This window comes from Indicator indicator, chromosome 19 (genome assembly GCF_027791375.1).
Source record: "Indicator indicator isolate 239-I01 chromosome 19, UM_Iind_1.1, whole genome shotgun sequence".
In the NCBI taxonomy this organism is placed as follows: domain Eukaryota; kingdom Metazoa; phylum Chordata; class Aves; order Piciformes; family Indicatoridae; genus Indicator; species Indicator indicator.
The window spans coordinates 20,378,195-20,395,330 of NC_072028.1; the positions used below are offsets into that span (position 1 = coordinate 20,378,195).

Genomic DNA, 17,136 nt, shown 5'->3' on the forward strand with positions numbered 1-17,136 from the left:
TCTGGACCTGCTGTAACAGTTCCATATCCTTCTTGTGTGGGGGGGCTCCAGAGCTGAGCACAGTACTCCAGGTTGGGGTCTCAGGAGAGCAAACAGAGGAGCAGAATCCCTTCGCTCAACTTTGCTATGGTTTAATCTCCTTCCTGGTTGTTATTGCAGACACTGACTTGATTCAGTCAGGTCCTTGAGGGTCAGTGGATGTCATTAGATCCACTTTATTCCTGAAGCTTCTACCTCCCATGGTAATGTTAATTTTTTTCCCCTTAAATGAAATTGCTTGGTGGCACAATGTCATCCAGAAAATTCCTGTCAGCTCTTTTTTGAAGGGGTGGGGGGAGAGAGTTAAGTTGTGTCATCTGAGGAGATGTCTGCTCTCACCAAGTGCTTGCTTGCTTTCTTCCCCTCTTAGATTACCGCTTAAACCCGGTGCTCAGGAAGGCTTGCAAAGCAGACATCCCAAAATTCTGCCAGAACATCCTCAACAGGGCCAAGGATGACACAGAGCTGGAAGGCCAAGTCATCTCCTGCCTGAAGCTGAAATATGCAGACCAGGTGAGGAGAGCTGCTGCATCCAAACGAGAGAGGAAAGCTGTGCAGGGTGGCGCTGAGCGCCAAACGGAGCTGGGGGCTGGCAGTGTGTGCTCAGGCTGGGTAACAGGCTGTACAGAAGTGAGGTTTGGTTGCTCCTTGCAGAAGGTTTGGTGCTCCAGAGCAGGCCAGGTTGAAATGCAAGGTGATTTGCTTTATGGCAGTGCAGGTCCTTGAGAGGGTTAATGACTTTCTCCGCTTAATAGCGTCTCTCTCCAGACTGCGAGGACCAAATCCGAGTCATCATCCAGGAGTCCGCTCTTGATTATCGGCTGGACCCCCAGCTTCAGATGCACTGCTCAGAGGAGGTAAGAGAAGGAGCTCCTCAGTTCATAGAATCATGGAATCAGTCAGGGTTGGAAGGGACCACAAGGATCAGCCAGTCCCAACCCCCCTGCCATGGGCAGGGACACCTCACACTACATCAGGCTGGCCAGAGCCTCATCCAGCCTGGCCTTAAACACCTCCAGGGATGGAGCCTCAACCACCTCCCTGGACAACCCATTCCAGGCTCTCACCACTCTCATGGGGAAGAACTTCTTCCTCATGTCCAGCCTGAATCTCCCCACCTCCAGCTTTATTCCATTCCCCCTAGTCCTGTCACTCCCTGATAGCCTAAAAAGTTCCTCCCCAGCTTTCCTGTAGCCCCCTTCAGATATTGAAAAGCCACAATAAGGTCACCTCGGAGCCTTCTCTTCTCCAGACTGAACAGCCCCAACTCTTTCAGTCTGTCCTCACAGGAGAGGTGCTCCAGCCCTCTGATCATCCTGGTGGCCCTCCTCTGGACACGTTCCAGCATGTCCATATCCCTCTTGTAGTAGGGGCTCCAGAACTGGACACAGTACTCCAGGTGGGGTCTCACCAGAGCTGAGTACAGGGGGAGAATCGCCTCCCTTGACCTGCTGGCCACACTTCTCTTGATGTAGCCCAGGCTCTGGTTGGCTTTCTGGGCTGCAAGTGCACATTGACAGCTCCTGTTGAGCTTCTCATCCACCAGCACCCCCAAGTCCCTCTCCTCAGGGCTGCTCTCCAGCCAGTCCCTGCCCAGCCTGGATTTGTGCTTGGGGTTGCCTCGACCCAGCTGCAGGACCTTGCACTTGGTCTTGTTGAACCTCGTGAGGTTGGCTTGTGCCCATCTCTCCAGCCTGTGCAGGTCCCTCTGGATGGATCCCTCCCCTCCAGCCTGTGCAGGTCCCTCTGGATGGATCCCTTCCCTCCAGCCTGTGCAGGTCCCTCTGGATGGATCCCTTCCCTCCAGCCTGTGCAGGTCCCTCTGGATGGATCCCTTCCCTCCAGCCTGTGCAGGTCCCTCTGGATGGATCCCTTCCCTCCAGCCTGTCTGCTGCACCACACAGCTTGGTGTCAGCAGCAAACTTGCTGAGGGTACACTCAATGCCACTGTCCATGGCACCGACAAATATACTGAACAAGCCTGGTCCCAGGACTGATCCCTGAGGAACTCTGCTTGTCACTGGCCTGCACTGGGACATGGACCCATTGACAGCCACTCTTTGGATGTGGCCATCAACCCAGTTCTTTATCCATCTTGTGGTCCACCCATCAAACCCATGTGTCACCAGTTTGGAGACCAGGAGGTGGTGTGGGACAGTGTCAAAGGTTTTGCTCAGGTCCAGGTAAATGACATCAGTTCCTTTCTTTTGGGATGAAAACTCCCTTCTTGGTTATGGAAGCATAGAACAGGTTTGGTTGGAAAAGCTGCCTAAGGTTATGCAGTCCAACCAGCAACCCAACCCCACGATGGCCATCCAACCGTGGCTCCAAGTGCCACACCTCCAGGCATAGGGACTCCACCACCTCCCTGGGCAGCCTGTGCCAATCCCTGAACGCTCTTGCAGCAGAGACATTTTTCCTCATCTCCAACCTAACCCTCCCCTGGCACAGTTTCAGGCCATTTTCCCTCCATGTGTCACCTGATACTGGGGCGAAGAGACCAACCCCACATCAGGGAGCTGTAGAGAGCAATGAGGTCTCTCCTCAGCCTCCTTTTCTCCACACTAAACACCTCCAGTTCCCTCAGCTGCTCCTCACAGGCCCTGTTCTCCAGACCCTTCCCCAGCTTCACTGCCTTTCTGTAGACACACTTCAGCAACTCAATTTCTTATCCACAGAATACTTCAGGTTGGAAGGAACCCTTGAAGGTCATCTTGTCCAACCCCCCTTGCAGACAGCAGAGACATCTCCAACTAGAGCAGGTTGCTTAGGGCCCCATCAAGTCTGACCTTGAACGTCTCCAGGGATGGAGCCTCCACGACATCCCTGGGGAGCCTGTTCCAGTATTTCTCCACCCTCATTGTGAAGAACTTCCTCCTAATATCCAACCTATATCTACCCTGCTCTGCTTCATGAATCTACCCTGCTCTGCTTCATGCAGTGTGCACTTGCAGCCCAGAAAGCAAATCATATCCTGGGCTGCATCAAGAGAAGTGTGACCAGCAGGTTGAGAAAGGTGATTCTCCCCCTCTGCTGAGACCATACCTGGAGCTCTGTGTCCAGTTCTGGAGCCTCTGTTCCAGGAAGGCTCTGGAGGGGCTGGAAGGTGTCCAGAGAAGGGCCAGGAGGAGGAGCAGAGGGCTGGAGCTGCTCTGCTCTGAGGACAGCCTGAGAGAGTTGGGGTTGTGCAGGCTGGAGAGGAGAAGGCTCCCAGGAGACCTTCTGGTGGCCTTGCAGGATCTGAAGGGGGCTCCAAGAAAGCTGGGGAGGGACTTTGGAGGGTGTCAGGGACTGATAGGACTTTTGGGGGGGGGGGAATGGAGCGAAACTAGAAGTGGGTAGATTCAGATTGGATGTGAGGAAGAAATTCTTGCCCAGGAGGGTGGTGAGAGACTGACACAGGTTGCCCAGGGAGGTGGTGGAAGCCTCCTGCCTGGAGGTTTTTGCAGCCAGGCTGGAGGTGGCTGTGAGCAACCTGCTGTGGTGTGAGGTGTCCCTGCCCATGGCAGGGGGGTTGGAACTGGCTGAGCTTTAACGTCCCTTCCAACCCTGACAGTCCTGATTCTATGAAGTCCTTTCATGTAAGAGATTTTTTTCTGTAAAACAACCTTGTTGATTAAAAAAAATCCCATTCCCATCCTTTAGAACTGCTTCCAGCTAGTCAGATCCTCTGCTTTTGACTTGCTCAGTGTGCAAGAATTGTAGTTTCCTGTGCAATGCTGATAAAAAGTTAATTTTTTTTTCATCTGGGACCTCATCAGCACTCATGACCATGGAATGATAAATGATAAAAAAAAAAAAATCCATGTATATTACTTGTCTGGTTTTGTCATCTTGAACTGCAATAGTCAGATTTTTGAGCTTCCATTTTTGATGGCCCCATCAGCCATGCCTCAAGTATTGCTTATTTCATTTCTTATTTCTGTGCTGTTTTCCTCCCTGCCTCCCTTCCTCCTCAGCACAGCAATATTGACTCCTTGCTGTTGGCAATGCATATTGCATGAGCCAGGCTGCCTCAGCTCTGAGGGGGGGTGGGAGGGGAAAGTATCTCATTATGTGCTCTCTAGCTGCACCCTCTGATGAACTGATGCACTGAGAGAGAGATGTGCTAAAAAAGGCAGAATGATTGCTGTGAGCTACTTAGGTTAAAATTCCCTTTTTCCAAATAGATTTCCAACTTGTGTGCAGAAGAAGCAGCGGCTCAGGAGCAGACTGGGCAGGTGGAAGAATGCCTGAAAGTCAATCTGCTGAAAATCAAAACTGAAATGTGCAAAAAGGTAAAAGAAATAAATGGTCTGTGCTCCAAAAGGCATTCCTGTCCCTGCAGAAGGCTGTGATTTCCCCAGATCACACAGCCCAGGCCCTGTTCTAGCTGGTGTGAGGCCAGAGCTCTGCACATTTTCTTACACACCTCGGTTCTGGCCCTGCAGCAATTCAATTCCATTTCAATTTGCCAGTGAAAATTTGTGCTGATGGTGCCCTCCTTTGCAATTCCAGACTTGGAGCCTTCTTTGATTAGGGTTGCCAGAGTTTCTGATCCTAATCTGTTTTCTGTTGCTGCCTCCACTGCAGGCTTCCTGAGTGCTGGGTATGGCCCAGCCACTGGCTAAGGTCAAAGGCTCTGTGAATTGCCCCATGGCTGTGGTGCCTTAATTTGGGTTCTGAAGTAACCCTGCCACATTGACTTGTGTTTTAGATTCATCTGAGTGTTTTAATGAACATAACTGTGGTAACCTCTATAAAGCAGGGTACTTAACCCAGCTAAACCAGCATTCCTAGCCTCATCCAGGGACAGTTTTCTTCTGAGCCTGGGTTTAAACATTGAGCAGCAGGAATTTTCCTCTCTCTCCCTTCTTCTTTTGTGATGTACTTGTTATTTTCTCCTTCCCCAGGAAGTGCTCAACATGCTGAAGGAAAGCAAAGCAGATATATTTGTTGATCCAGTGCTCCACACAGCCTGTGCCCTAGACATCAAACACCACTGTGCTGCCATTCCACCAGGGAGAGGACGCCGTAAGTGCAGCTGCTTTGCTTCTGTAGCCTCACAGTCATGAGCGCCTTCAGCAGCATTTCTTACCAGCATCACCTTTTATAGAAGATACTTCCACCAGAACTTGGTGGGCAATAAAATGGAAGAGCTCCAGAAGGTAGTAGCTGCCATTAGAAGATGGGTATCAAGAGGTCCTTCCCTGTTTCCAAAGCAAGACCTGCAGTACCTTTGCAGCCTTATTTGCAAGTGTAATGAGTGTTTTGCTGTTCCATCATTCATGTGATCACTGATGACATTGTGTGATACCAGATCCATAACCCTTCTACAAAATCCCTCCCCAGTTACAGAGTCACAGAATGTTAGGGGTTGGAAGGAACCTCCAGAGATCTTTGAATCCAACCCACCTGCCAGAGCAGGATCACCCAGGGCAGCTCACACAGGAACACATCCAAGCAGGTTTTGAATGTCTCTAGAGAAGGAGACTCCACAACCTCTCTGGGCAGCCTGCTCCAGGGCTCCACCCTCACAGTGAAATAGTTTTCCCTTCTGTTCCCATGGAACCTCCTCTGCTCTAGCTTGCACCCCTTGCCTCTTGTCCTATCATTGGGTATCACTGAGCAGAGCCTGGCTCTGTCCTCCCAGCACTGCCCTGCATGTCTTTATCACCAGCAATGAAAGCACCCCTCAGGCTCCTCTGCTTCAGGCTCAAGAGCCCCAGCTCCCTCAGCCTGTCCTCAATCTTCATCCTGTTGAAAATGAACTCTGAACACAGACACACACACACTCACACTGAAGGCCATGGACCCTTTTTGCAGCAGGATATCAGCCTCACACAGGGTACAGCTCCTAAGCTTCCTTAGGACAATATTACATCAGCCTGTGTCAAAAGCTTCTTTCAAGGCTGCTTCTCTTAGAGAAGCAGATCAGTTTGGCTTCACAGCCTTCATTTATAGAATCACAGAACTGTTGAGGTTGGAAGAGACCTTGGAGATCATCAGTCCAACCACTCACCACTAGAGCTCACAGTGCCACCACTGCTCCTAAGCCACCACTAAACCACCTCCCTCAGCACCACATTCAGGCAGCTTTTAATCACCTCTAGGGATGGTGATTCTACCACCTCCCTGGGCAGCCTGGGACAGTGTTTGAGAACTTTCTCTGTCAAGAAATTTTCCTAACATTTTCAGCTCATCCCTTGGTTCTTTCTTTCAGTCAGTCTTTGGTCATGGTTGGCTTCTTCGTTTCAGGACTTTTGACAGAGGAAGTGAAACTGAAGTCCTTTGATCTGTTTTCTGTCTATGCCTTGCTTAAAGATAGCAGGGTTGGGGTTTTTTTTCCCAATATAGAATAGAAACACAGAATTGTTTTGATTGGGAAAGACCTTTCAGATCATGGAGTCCAGCCCTTAACCCAGGACTACCTGGTCACCACTCCACCATGTCCCTCAGCACCACATCTCCATGGCTTTGAAACCTCACTAGGGATGGGGACTCCACCACTTCTCTGGGCAGCCTGTTCCAGGGTTTGGCAACCCCTTTGGAGAAGAAATTGTGCCTCATATCCAACCTTAACCTCCCCTGGAGCAACTTGAGGCTGTTTCTTCTCATCCTAACCCTTGTTCCTTGGGAGAAGGCACCAACCCCAACCTCACTGCAACCTCCTCTCAGGGAGCTGTAGAGAGCAATGAGGTCTCCCCTCAGCCTCCTCTTAATGTTGGGCAGGTTAAGAGCAAGGAGGACCATGAGCTGCAGAAACTGGACAGGACATGTCCCAGCTGCACTTACACATCAGACACATATCACAGAGAGTAGGTAATCTTTACTACACCAAGCCCACAGAATGTATCTGGTTACAAGAGACCTCCAAGCTCAGTCCAGCCCTCAGCCCAGCACTGAAGGGTCAACACCTAGCCATGTCCCTAAGTGCCAGGTGGTGGTGACTCCAGCACTGCCCTGGGCAGACTATTCTAGTGTTTGAGAACCCTTTCAGTGAAGAAATATTTCCTAACATCCAGCCTGAACCTCTCTTGGCACAGCTTGAAACCATTTCCTCTTGTCCTGGGCCTTGAAACCAAGGAGAAGAGGCTGCACCTCCTCTTTCCAACAGGGCTGCTCATAGCAGCTAAAGGCTTTGACAGAGTTCCAAGTCCTCCAAGACTGAGTTCAGCAGGTTCAGACCACTTGAAACATCATTTCTTTAAGTACTTCCTGCCCCAATTCTTTTCCTGTATGAGGTCATGCTCCTGCACTTTGTTACTTCTAGCTGCACAGCAGTGTGTGGCTGTTGAGAAAACCAGCAGGGAAAAAGACTTCTGAGCATTCCCATCTGTCTTGAGTTTATCTGGCATTAAAAATAGCAGCCAAGGAGTTTCCTGGTTATTATTTTCTTTTTGCCTTTCTGATATTCTGGATATCCCTTTGGGTGTTCCTGTTTGGTCAGGATTCTTTCGCTGTGTTGTTCTGATCTGTTTGTGCAGAGGGATTTCCCACTGGGTGTTTTTGAGCTGACACTTGGGTTTAAATAGTCTGGAGTTCAAATTGCAGCCTCTTCAGTACAATGCAGAAAGCATCCAATTAGGGAAAATTAGGGGATCTTAGCAATATCTATCAGTATCTGAGGAGTGGGTGTCAGGATGAAGGTGCCAGGCTCCTTTTGGTAGTGCCTGGATATAGGACAAGGAACAACAGATGTAAGCTGGAACCCAGGAAGTTCCACCTCAACATGAGGAGAAAACTCTCTACTGTGAGGCTTCTGGAGCCCTGGAGCAGGCTGCACAGAGAGGTTGTGGAGTCTCCTTCTCTGGAAAGCTTCCAACCCCAGCTGGGCATTGTGATCCTGGGCAAGCTGCTGTGGATGCCCTGCTTTAGCAGGGAGCTTGGGCTGGATGATCTCCAGAGGTCCCTTCTAACCCCTAGCTTTCTATGATCCTGTAAAGGAAGTATGGCAGCAAAAGTATCAACCACACCATTTTATCTCAGTGTCTCATATGAGCATGTAAAAGAGCTTATGGGTCACACAGGAACAGATCCAGGAGGGTTTTGAATATCTCTGGAGAAGGAGACTCTACCACCTCTCTGGGCAGCCTGCTCTGGGGCTCCAGCACCCTTACATTCAAGCAGTTTCTCCTCATGTTTAGGTGGAACTTACAATCATGGTTGTGCCCATTACCCCTTGTCCTGTCACTGGGCACCACTGCAAAAAGCCTGGTGCCACCCTCCTGCCAGCCACCCTTGCAGTATTGCTGAGCACTGAGGAGATCTCCCTCAGGCTGCTCTTCTGCAGGCTAAAAGCCTCAATTCTCTCAGCCTTTGCTCACAGCAGAGCTGTGCCAGGCCCCTCAGCAGCTTTGGAGCCCTTTGCTGTCCCCTCTCCAGCAAGTCCATGGCAGGGAGGTTGGAGCAGATGATCTCTAAGGTCCCTTCCACCCTAAGCCATTCTAAGTCCCTGCCCTTCTTGAACTGGGGAGCCCAGAACTGGCCACAATACTTCCAGATGTGGCCTCACCAGGGCAGAGCAGAGGGGCAGGAGAACCTCTCTTGACCTGCTGGCCACACTCTTCTTGATGCACCCCAGGATGCCAAGAGGCTACAAGGCCACATTGCTGGCCTGTTGTCCATCAGGACTCCTAGGTCCTTTTTCCCAGAGCTGCTCTCCACCAGCTGAACCCCCAAGCTGTACTGATCCATGGGGTTGTTCTTTCCCAGATGCAGGACTTCCCACTTGGCCCTTGTTGGATTTCTTTTTCAGAAGTCCAAATCCCTCCAAATGCAATCAATATCGGTGATGAATCTTGGTCCATCAGGCCGCCTGCTCTGTTTAGGAGGTGATGTAACCCTCCAGCCTTTAGGAGAAGGAAGTGTCCCTTTCCACAGCACAGTGTGGAGGCTACTGGTTCTATTTTGTGACAGCATCTGCTATGCCTTACAGAAATGTCCTGCCTGATGGAAGCTCTGGAAGATAAGCGTGTGAGATTGCAGCCCGAGTGCAAGAAACGCCTTAACGATCGCATCGAGATGTGGAGCTACGCTGCAAAGGTGAACAGTGTTCCCTTTTGGGGGGGTTTTGGCATTGGCTCTTTCTTGTGGCAAGGTCTCCCCGTATCAGAATGGGTTGGGTGGGAAGGGATCTTCAAAGCTCATCCAGTCCAACCCCCCCTGCAGTCAGCAGGGACATCCCCAACTAGAGCAGGTTGCTCAGAGTCCCAAATAACATGGCTTGCAATGAGGGCACCTACCACCTGGGCCAGGCTCTCCCCACATTCAGTGTCAAACTCTTCCTTCTCTTCACTCTCAATCTCCCTCTTTGAGTTGAAATCCATCACCCCTTGTCCTGTCATAATAGGCCCTGCTCAAAAGTCTGTCCCCAGGTTTCTCAGAGGCCTCTTCAACCACTGAAAGGCCACCAGAAGGTCTCCCTGGAGTCTTTTCCAGGTCAACCCTAATTCTCTCAGCCTGTCCTCTTAGGGTGAAAAACTTGGAACTGTAATGAAATTGCTGTCTCTGAATGAAGTTTAGCATTTTGAGTTTGGTCCAGAACACTTGAAATCAGTTCTCCTTTTACCAACTTGTGTGTTTTACTCTCCAAGTCCCTCGGGTGCCTCCTCAACAGTGCACACAGGGCTTGGCCTCCTCTAGAGAATGTTTGGGGCTGTGGAGCAAAACTAGAAATGGGTAGATTCAGATTGCATATTAGGAAGAAATTCTTCCCCATGAGGGTGGTGAGACACTGGCAGAGGTTGCCCAGGGAGGTGGTGGAACCCTCATGCCTGGAGGTTTTTGCAGCCAGGCTGGAGGTGGCCGTGAGCAACCTGCTGTGGTGTGAGGTGTCCCTGCCCATGGCAGGGGGTTGGAACTGACTGATCCTCGAGGTCTCTTCCAACCCTAACAATTCTATGATTCTATGAAATGGACTCAGCAGAACCTCCTGCTATTTCTGCTGTCTCCTGGGCAGTTCTTTGAAATGAATCGTTGCAGGCCTGCTTGTTTGTGGTTCAGTCCAAGCCTGACGAGGACAGGAGGCAATTGCAGTCCTGGATGCTAAACCAAATCAATGCCAAGGCTGATGGTGGCATGGAAAGCATAGCTTGGCTCATGCATTCCCTTCTCATCTCCAGGTTGCCCCAGCAGAAGGCTTCTCTGACCTTGCCATGCAAGTTATGACCTCTCCATCCAAGAACTACATCCTGTCTGTGATCACGGTCGGCATCTGTGTACTCTTCCTCATCGGCCTGATGTGTGGACGCATCACCAAGAGGGTGACAAGAGAGCTGAAGGACAGGTAGAGCCTGGATTTGCCTGCTGAAGAAATTGCCTGCCCAGTGCCCAGTTTTGTACAGCCCTCCTCTGTATAGTCTGCCCATCCCCTCTTGTGTGAGAGGAGAATTCAAACAAAACAAAACAACAAAAAAAAAGAAAAAAGAAAAAAAAAGAAAAAAAGGAGAAAAAAAAAAAAACAACCCCCAAAAAATGTAGAACAGCAGCAGGTTGTTGGCTCAGTTTTCCCATCCTGGATTCTCATCCACAGTATCTTCATCCTCTGAACGTTTTGTGTGCAACACTGGCAGCCCAGCTAGCAGCTTTTGTTAACCCCTTTTGTTAGCAGACTCTTGTTTAGCTGCCTGTAGCCAAGTCTTGTTGTGCTGTTGGAGCTGCCTTCACTTCTCCAAACCAGACTTGAGAGGACCTGCAGCTGTGGAGCAGTTCTTCAAAGGACGTTATTATTGTTTTGTTTCCCTCTGCACACCACCTGTACAATGTAGGTTAAACAGTTCCTCCTGAAATCTAGTCGTCCTCTCTTGGCTTCCTGACAATTTGAGGCAGGAAATGAAAGGGTAAATTACATCTTTAACACCACAGTTGGCCTTGTTTTGGACATCTTGCTCATCTCCTGGAAAGCATCTTCAGAGCATCATCTTGGACACAGCCTGAGGACACCAGTGGCATCTCCTAGTGAATATCCTCCTTGTGTGACTGGCTTCTTATGGGTTTGGGTGTTTCTTTTTCCTTTGGACTGAAAAGATGTCCTCTTTTTCTTCTTCTTCTGCCATTTGCAAGACAGAATAAAGTGCTGGCCAGGATCAGGTACTCCTGTGAGCTGTCCCAGCTGGTATTTCAGGAGGCTGAAGACACAGCTATAGACACCAGGCATGTGGAGCCTGGCAGTGGTGTCCAGCGCTGCTGGCAGCAGGCATCAGTTGCCCTCACCAGTCACTCAGGCAACTTTTCCAACGAATTCCAGCACTCCTTTTCTTTTACCTCACTGCTGCTAAGCTATTACCCTCCCAAATTGGCTGTCTCCAGATGGTATGGATGAGGCAGGACATGCAGAAAGCAACTGGACACTCGACATGCTCCACCTGACTGTCAGTCGGTTACTTGTGGGTTTAGTGCTTTGTAGCTGGCCTAGCTGGGTCTTGATGGTTTCAGTGGTGGCACTGATGAGTAAACACTCATCAGTTTCCAGCGTTGGTTTTTTTTTTTTGTTTCCAAAACTAAAATTGATAGTGATAGCAACGTTTCCTGGAGTGTAGGACACAGGGAAAGCTCCAGAAAGGCCAAGCAGGAGTGGCTGGGAGGATGATAGTGTTGTATGGAAGGCAGAAACGTGTGGATCTTCAAGAGAAGCAGCTTCCACATTGTTCCCATCAATGTGTGTGCTCCCCTGATGTACAGTTACACTTCCAGAGCCTGACACTTGCACTCAGGTGCCCAAAGAAGGTGTTTGGGAGAATCTCCACCACTAATTGTGGCCTCTTCTTACCATCGTTTTAGTTCCTCATGTACAAGGAGGTGTGGAGGTCAGAAGCCTCGTGGAGGTCAGAATCCACATGTTTTGACCGAAGCATTGTGTGTGGTGGTGACATCTAGAAGTGACAGCACAAGAGTCCCTGTCTACAGTAGGATGTCCTTTATTCACCTTTTAGATGTGCTCAGCTGCTTGTGCTGCAGTAAGAAAAAAAAGTATTCATGTGCCTGAAACTGTCCCAACTTAGGCTGATGCTTGCACCCTAACTTTTATTTTTCCACTGCTAGGTCAGTTATGACATTTTCAGTTCTCCTTGCTCTCTAGAAGAACAGTGGAGGTGGTTTTGGGACTCTTTGGGGTGTGGGCCAGCTTGATACTCTGCTGCTGCTACGTGTGCAGAAGAGCTTACACAAAACACTGGGAGCTCTTGCTGCACCTGAAGCTTTTTTATTTGGCAGATCTACCTTCAGCTCACTGAGGATGGACAGGAAACTATTGGTGGTATGATCTTAGGCTTACTAAACCAGCAAGTCTTTCACAGACACTTCTGGTTTGATCTCAAAGTGCTAGGAACATGAGGCAAGCAGCCAAAAGCCTGAGCAGCAAAGGTTCAGCAGAGAATTAGAGCACAACAGGATTGCAGTTAAGTGGAGGGGACAGAAGAGAAACAAAGCCTTGAATTCCTTCTCTCCCTCTTCTTCCCTGGTGCTGATGGAGCTTAGTTGGCTGTCTGTCAAGGTGAAGTAGGAGAGGAATGGTTGATCCCCCAACACAAATGTGAAGTTTGATGATTACAAGTTTGTTGTTTCACTTGATGGGAGAGTTTGAGATGACTGCTGTGGAGATGGAGGTGCTCAGAGAGCTGCTGGCAAAGCCAACAGGGACCTCTGCAACCTTTTCCTTGCCACAAGTCCCTGCTTCTCCGAGCATCTATCAGGCATAACTAAACTGCTGTCAGAAGGATGCTTTTAAACTGTTGTGACTTCTTGCAAAGGCATTTTGTAACCTGATTAGGTGGTTGCTTGTCTAGAAATAGCAGCTTCCACTAAATTCCAAAAGGCATTGCAGTGAAAATTGGAGGTTTGTAGCCACAGTTCAGAAGGCAAAACCCTGTTCAGCTCTGAAGGTGACTTTGTAACTTCCAGAAGTAAAGTTTTTCTGGGTGTTTTTTTTTTTTTCTTTTGTGCTTTTAACTTTGGAACAGGTTAAGGTGTGAGTGCCTGGAGCACTGAGTGAGGAGGCTGTGGTCTGCATTGGTGTTTCAGACTGGGTCAACAGGCTGACCTGGGAGCTTGGTTTTGGTGGATGATGTTGTAGGGAAGTGTCTGGAGGGCCTCTGAAACAAAAGGTGGATGCTAAATAGATTTCTGCATGGTTCCCTCAGAGGAGCTTTGTCACTGTGAGAGCACAGCCCCACCTTTTAAAGGTGTGACACTGGCAGAGGGTTGAGGTCTTTTTGTTGTTGAGAATCCTCTCCACATTTTAACATGGGGCCTCCTGCCACTGCCAATGACCAAATTTGCCTTTTTTTTTTTTTTCTTGACCAAAAAAAAAATCTACCAGTCCTGAAACCTCTTCATCTCTTTCATATACACCTAAAAATCTAGAGGTCTCCAAAGCACAGAAGCCCACACAAGTGCTCTTCCAAAAATAACCTGCTTGTGCTGTTGCCAGCACATCGTCTTGCCTGCAGGTAACCATTTTTCATTGCAGGAAAAGAGTGAAAAGGTTGTGAGAAGCATCGCCCTTGCCTTCAGCTTGAGGAGGAAGGCTTTTTAACCTCTCTGATCTAATCAAGACAGCTAGAAATAGCTGCAACCAGCCAAGTGAAGAGTGTTGATGTGGCAAACCCCTTCCTCTTTGTGATCCTCACCTCTCTGGAGCACTCTGCCTTCCACAGAATGCAGTTTGGAAGGTGGTTTGGGAGATTTTTTTTTTTTTTCTCCTCCTTATCATGAAAAACCTCTTGGAGAGCTTAGTCTAGACACAGTGATGTGGATTCTCCTAGGGGTGTATGGAAAGACAAAGACCTTCTCTTGGAGAGCTTATTCTAAACACAGTGATGTGGATACTCCTAGGAGTATATGGAAGGATTGGGACCTTCTCTTGGAGAGCTTACTCTAGACACACTGGTGCTGCTGCTCCTAAGGGTGTATAGAAGGACTGGGACCTAGCAAAGCATTTAAATGATGTGGGTATGGGAGGAAGTGCATGATGGGCACCTCCTTGCTTCACTCCTGCTAGCCCACAAGTCTCCTTGTTGCCCTTAATAAGCTTATTTATTGTCGACCTAGTGGGTCTAATCCAGTCCTTTTGCTGCATTGCAACTCCAGATTCTCCTGCCTCAACCTCTGACTTTCAGGCTTCTGGAATAATTCATCCAGGTGGAACAAAACTTTTGATACTTCAGGTACTGTCCAGAGAGTCTAGTTGAGGACCTGTGTGTCTTTGTCACCAGCAGAGAGCTGGTGGAGTGGAGATAATTCTGTAACAAAATATAAGCATTGCACCCAGAACCTGCCACTTAAATCCACTGGGATAGAATCCATCTTGCTCTGAAGGAATCTTATCAGCAAGCACATCATCAATGGGAGAGGAGTAAATGTCCCTCCAGAAACCAACTGCAGGTGGACGCTGGGCTGTGTGCCAAGCCAGAGGGGAATCTCTCAAAGCCCATCGTGTTGAAGCTGGGTGACAACTTTTAATCACAACTTTATTGTTTAGTTGAAAGAAGTCTGTAGTGCTCCTCAGCAGTTCTGTGTTTAAAAAGGTTGTTTTGAAGTGTGTGAGTGCATCAGGGTGGTCTGAAACCATAAGATTTCACCCAGCACTTCTGTCCTTATGTGAAACAGCTCTGTGGGCTCAGCTGCAGCCTGGCTTCAGCTGAAAGCAACTCCTTAGTGCCATCAGGCAGCTCCCAGGTACTGATCATTTTGCAGCCTCCCATCTTGGAGCCAGACCTTGCTGCCTTGCTTTCCATCAGTGAATTGTGGCTAGCAGGGACCCAAATCAGACGCTTATGGGAGGGAATTCAAGTGCTGTTTCTGTCCCATGCTGCTGGGATTCTGCATTGTTTCTGTCCCATGCTGCTGGGATTCTGCATTGTTTCTGTCCCACGCTGCTGGGATTCTGCATTGTACTCGCTCCATCAAATTCCCAAGTGCTGCCTATTTAGGACAGGGAGGAACAATCATGACTTGCTGGACAGAGGCAAATTGCTGCTTCCTTCTCCCACAACACTCCAAATTTCATTCCATAGCTGACCCAACAGCAGGACATCCCTTCCTGGGTGAACTTGCTGCAGCCCAAACCGTCACCCCACTGCCCCCCACCCCATATTTACTGAGTAGCTCACACCTTGGGAAACACTGAGCTAGGGGACAAAGGTGTGACCGCCCATAGACACAGGAAGGTGATCAGCAGCTGTGACTGACACTTGTGTTGGATTGGACAGGGTAAGGGAGAGCTGGGTTTGGGGGGGAGGTGGGGGTCCCCCAGCACAGCAGCCATCCCTCACAGTGTACAGAGCAGCCCTGACCGACTCCTGTTGTACAGCAGAAGCCGTCTGAGCTTAGTCTCTCTTGATTTTCTTTTTTTCCAATGGTTTTCTTTCTCAGTGTGACATTAACAAAGCTTTTCTCTGTAAATTGTTTGCCCTCTCTGTGTATAAACCCCACCCCCCACACCATGGCCGCTCCTCCTTTTGGATTGTTTTTTTCTTTTTTTTGGGGGGGGGGGTGTTTTTCGCTTTTTGGGGTTGGTTTTTTTTTTTTCAGTTGTTTGTTAATTTTTTGTTAATTTTTTTTTAATGACATGTCCTTGCTGTGTAATTTTGAGATGTTACCGACAATTCTGAACATAATAATGTGCTTTTTTTTTTTCTGTTCGTTTGTTCGTTCGTTTGTTTGTTTCTGTACAGATGAAACGGGAGAATTTAATAAAAAGAGTCTGCAGGTTTGTACTTGTTGTGGCTCATTGAGCGGGGAGGGGCGGGGCTGACCGGCGGTGGGGCGGGGCGTTCCCTCCCGACCACGCCCTCTTGAAAGCTCATTGGTTATGGCTGTGCGGAGGGCGGAGCTAGGGGCGGGCGCTCACCCTGTAACCACACCACCTCCCAGCTCATTTCCCTGTGGGGCGGGGTCGTCGCTCGTCGGCTACGCCCCCTCGTCGCTCATTGGTGAATGGCGGAGCCAGGGGCGGTGCCTCGCTCTTCGGCCGCGCCTCCTCCGCGCCGTACGGTGACGCACGCGCAGGGCCGGCTGTCGCGCCGCGCCTCCCGGCCGTAAAGCGCGGAAGGTCAGCCGGGCCCCCACTCCTTCAGGTGAGCCGACCCCCGCTGTGTCCCCTCCCTGCCACTGCCGCCACTACCTCCCGGCCCTGCCGCAGCTTCCTGCCTCTCGTCCTGGTGGTCCCACAGACCTCTCCTGCTACCCGCTTCCCCCCGGCCCCGGGGTCGCGGCTGCGGTGGAGGCGAGCAGGCCGGGGAGGCGGCGTCTCCCTCCATCCCCGGGGTTGTCAGCGGGGCTCTGCTGGCGCCGGGCCGCTTCCCGTCCGGACAGCCTTCCCCCCTCAGGGTGCGGCTTTCCCGCCCTGTCGGTCCGGCTCTGCGGCAGGCTGGGGATGAGAGGAACCGCCATCCTCTCTGCTTACGGTGTTCAAACTGGGCTGAGCCGGGGACGATGTGGGACCGCAGTCAGGGGCCCGGGGTGACGATTTCTGTCGGTGGGCAGCGCCTGTAGTTCCTCCTTCTAGCTGCTCTCATCGCAGACTCTGTTTCCTTCCTCCGTTCAAGGCCTGACAACTTTTAACAGTCAAGCTCCCTGTTAACCTCAGCCGTTAGGAAAGATTTCAGAGCATATTCCGTGTCTTGTGGCTCGCTCCGATCTACCTTGTGACGGGAGAACGTCGTCACCCTTCTTCTGTAGCTTTCCTCAGTTTCTTTGCTCGTTTCTGCTCGAGTTCAGCTGACCTCAAAGCCACAGCTGTAATGCTGTGTACCCATGACACGACCTCGGTTTAAAGCTTGCTAGCAAGCCCGTTCTTTCAGCACCAAACAACCAATGTTTGTTTACTCCTCAGCTTTCCCCGACCGGGTCACGCCATGTGATGCCTGCTGCTGCTAGCTTCTGTATAGTAAGAGAAGTGGTAACATGATTCTCCTCTTTTCCTTCCTAGAAGGAGTGGTGCTGGGTTCAGCCTGAGCACATCTAGGTGGTGCTTGAAGAAGAGCTGACAGATCCCTGCCGGGATGTTCCTGCGCTTGCTGTCGGATGTGCGGTGGCGAGCGGCTAACCCCAAATGGAGAGGAGCGACCTGCTCCTGCAGGAGCACCTCCAGCACACCTCCAGAGCATCACCCAGTTG

At 50.2% G+C, this 17,136-nt stretch overlaps 1 protein-coding gene across 1 annotated transcript in view; it reads left to right on the forward strand.

Moving 5' to 3' along the window:
* Window positions 1–10,318, forward strand: part of GLG1 (golgi glycoprotein 1) — a 123,078-nt gene extending 112,760 nt beyond the window's left edge. The window contains exons 21-26 of the mRNA XM_054389496.1: window positions 410–552; window positions 795–896; window positions 4,209–4,316; window positions 4,932–5,052; window positions 8,957–9,063; window positions 10,143–10,318. Of these exons, the coding sequence (XP_054245471.1) occupies window positions 410–552; window positions 795–896; window positions 4,209–4,316; window positions 4,932–5,052; window positions 8,957–9,063; window positions 10,143–10,310 (749 nt within the window). The 3' untranslated portion in view covers window positions 10,311–10,318. The remainder of the gene's footprint in view (window positions 1–409; window positions 553–794; window positions 897–4,208; window positions 4,317–4,931; window positions 5,053–8,956; window positions 9,064–10,142) is intronic.
* The last annotated feature ends 6,818 nt before the right edge of the window (window positions 10,319–17,136 follow it).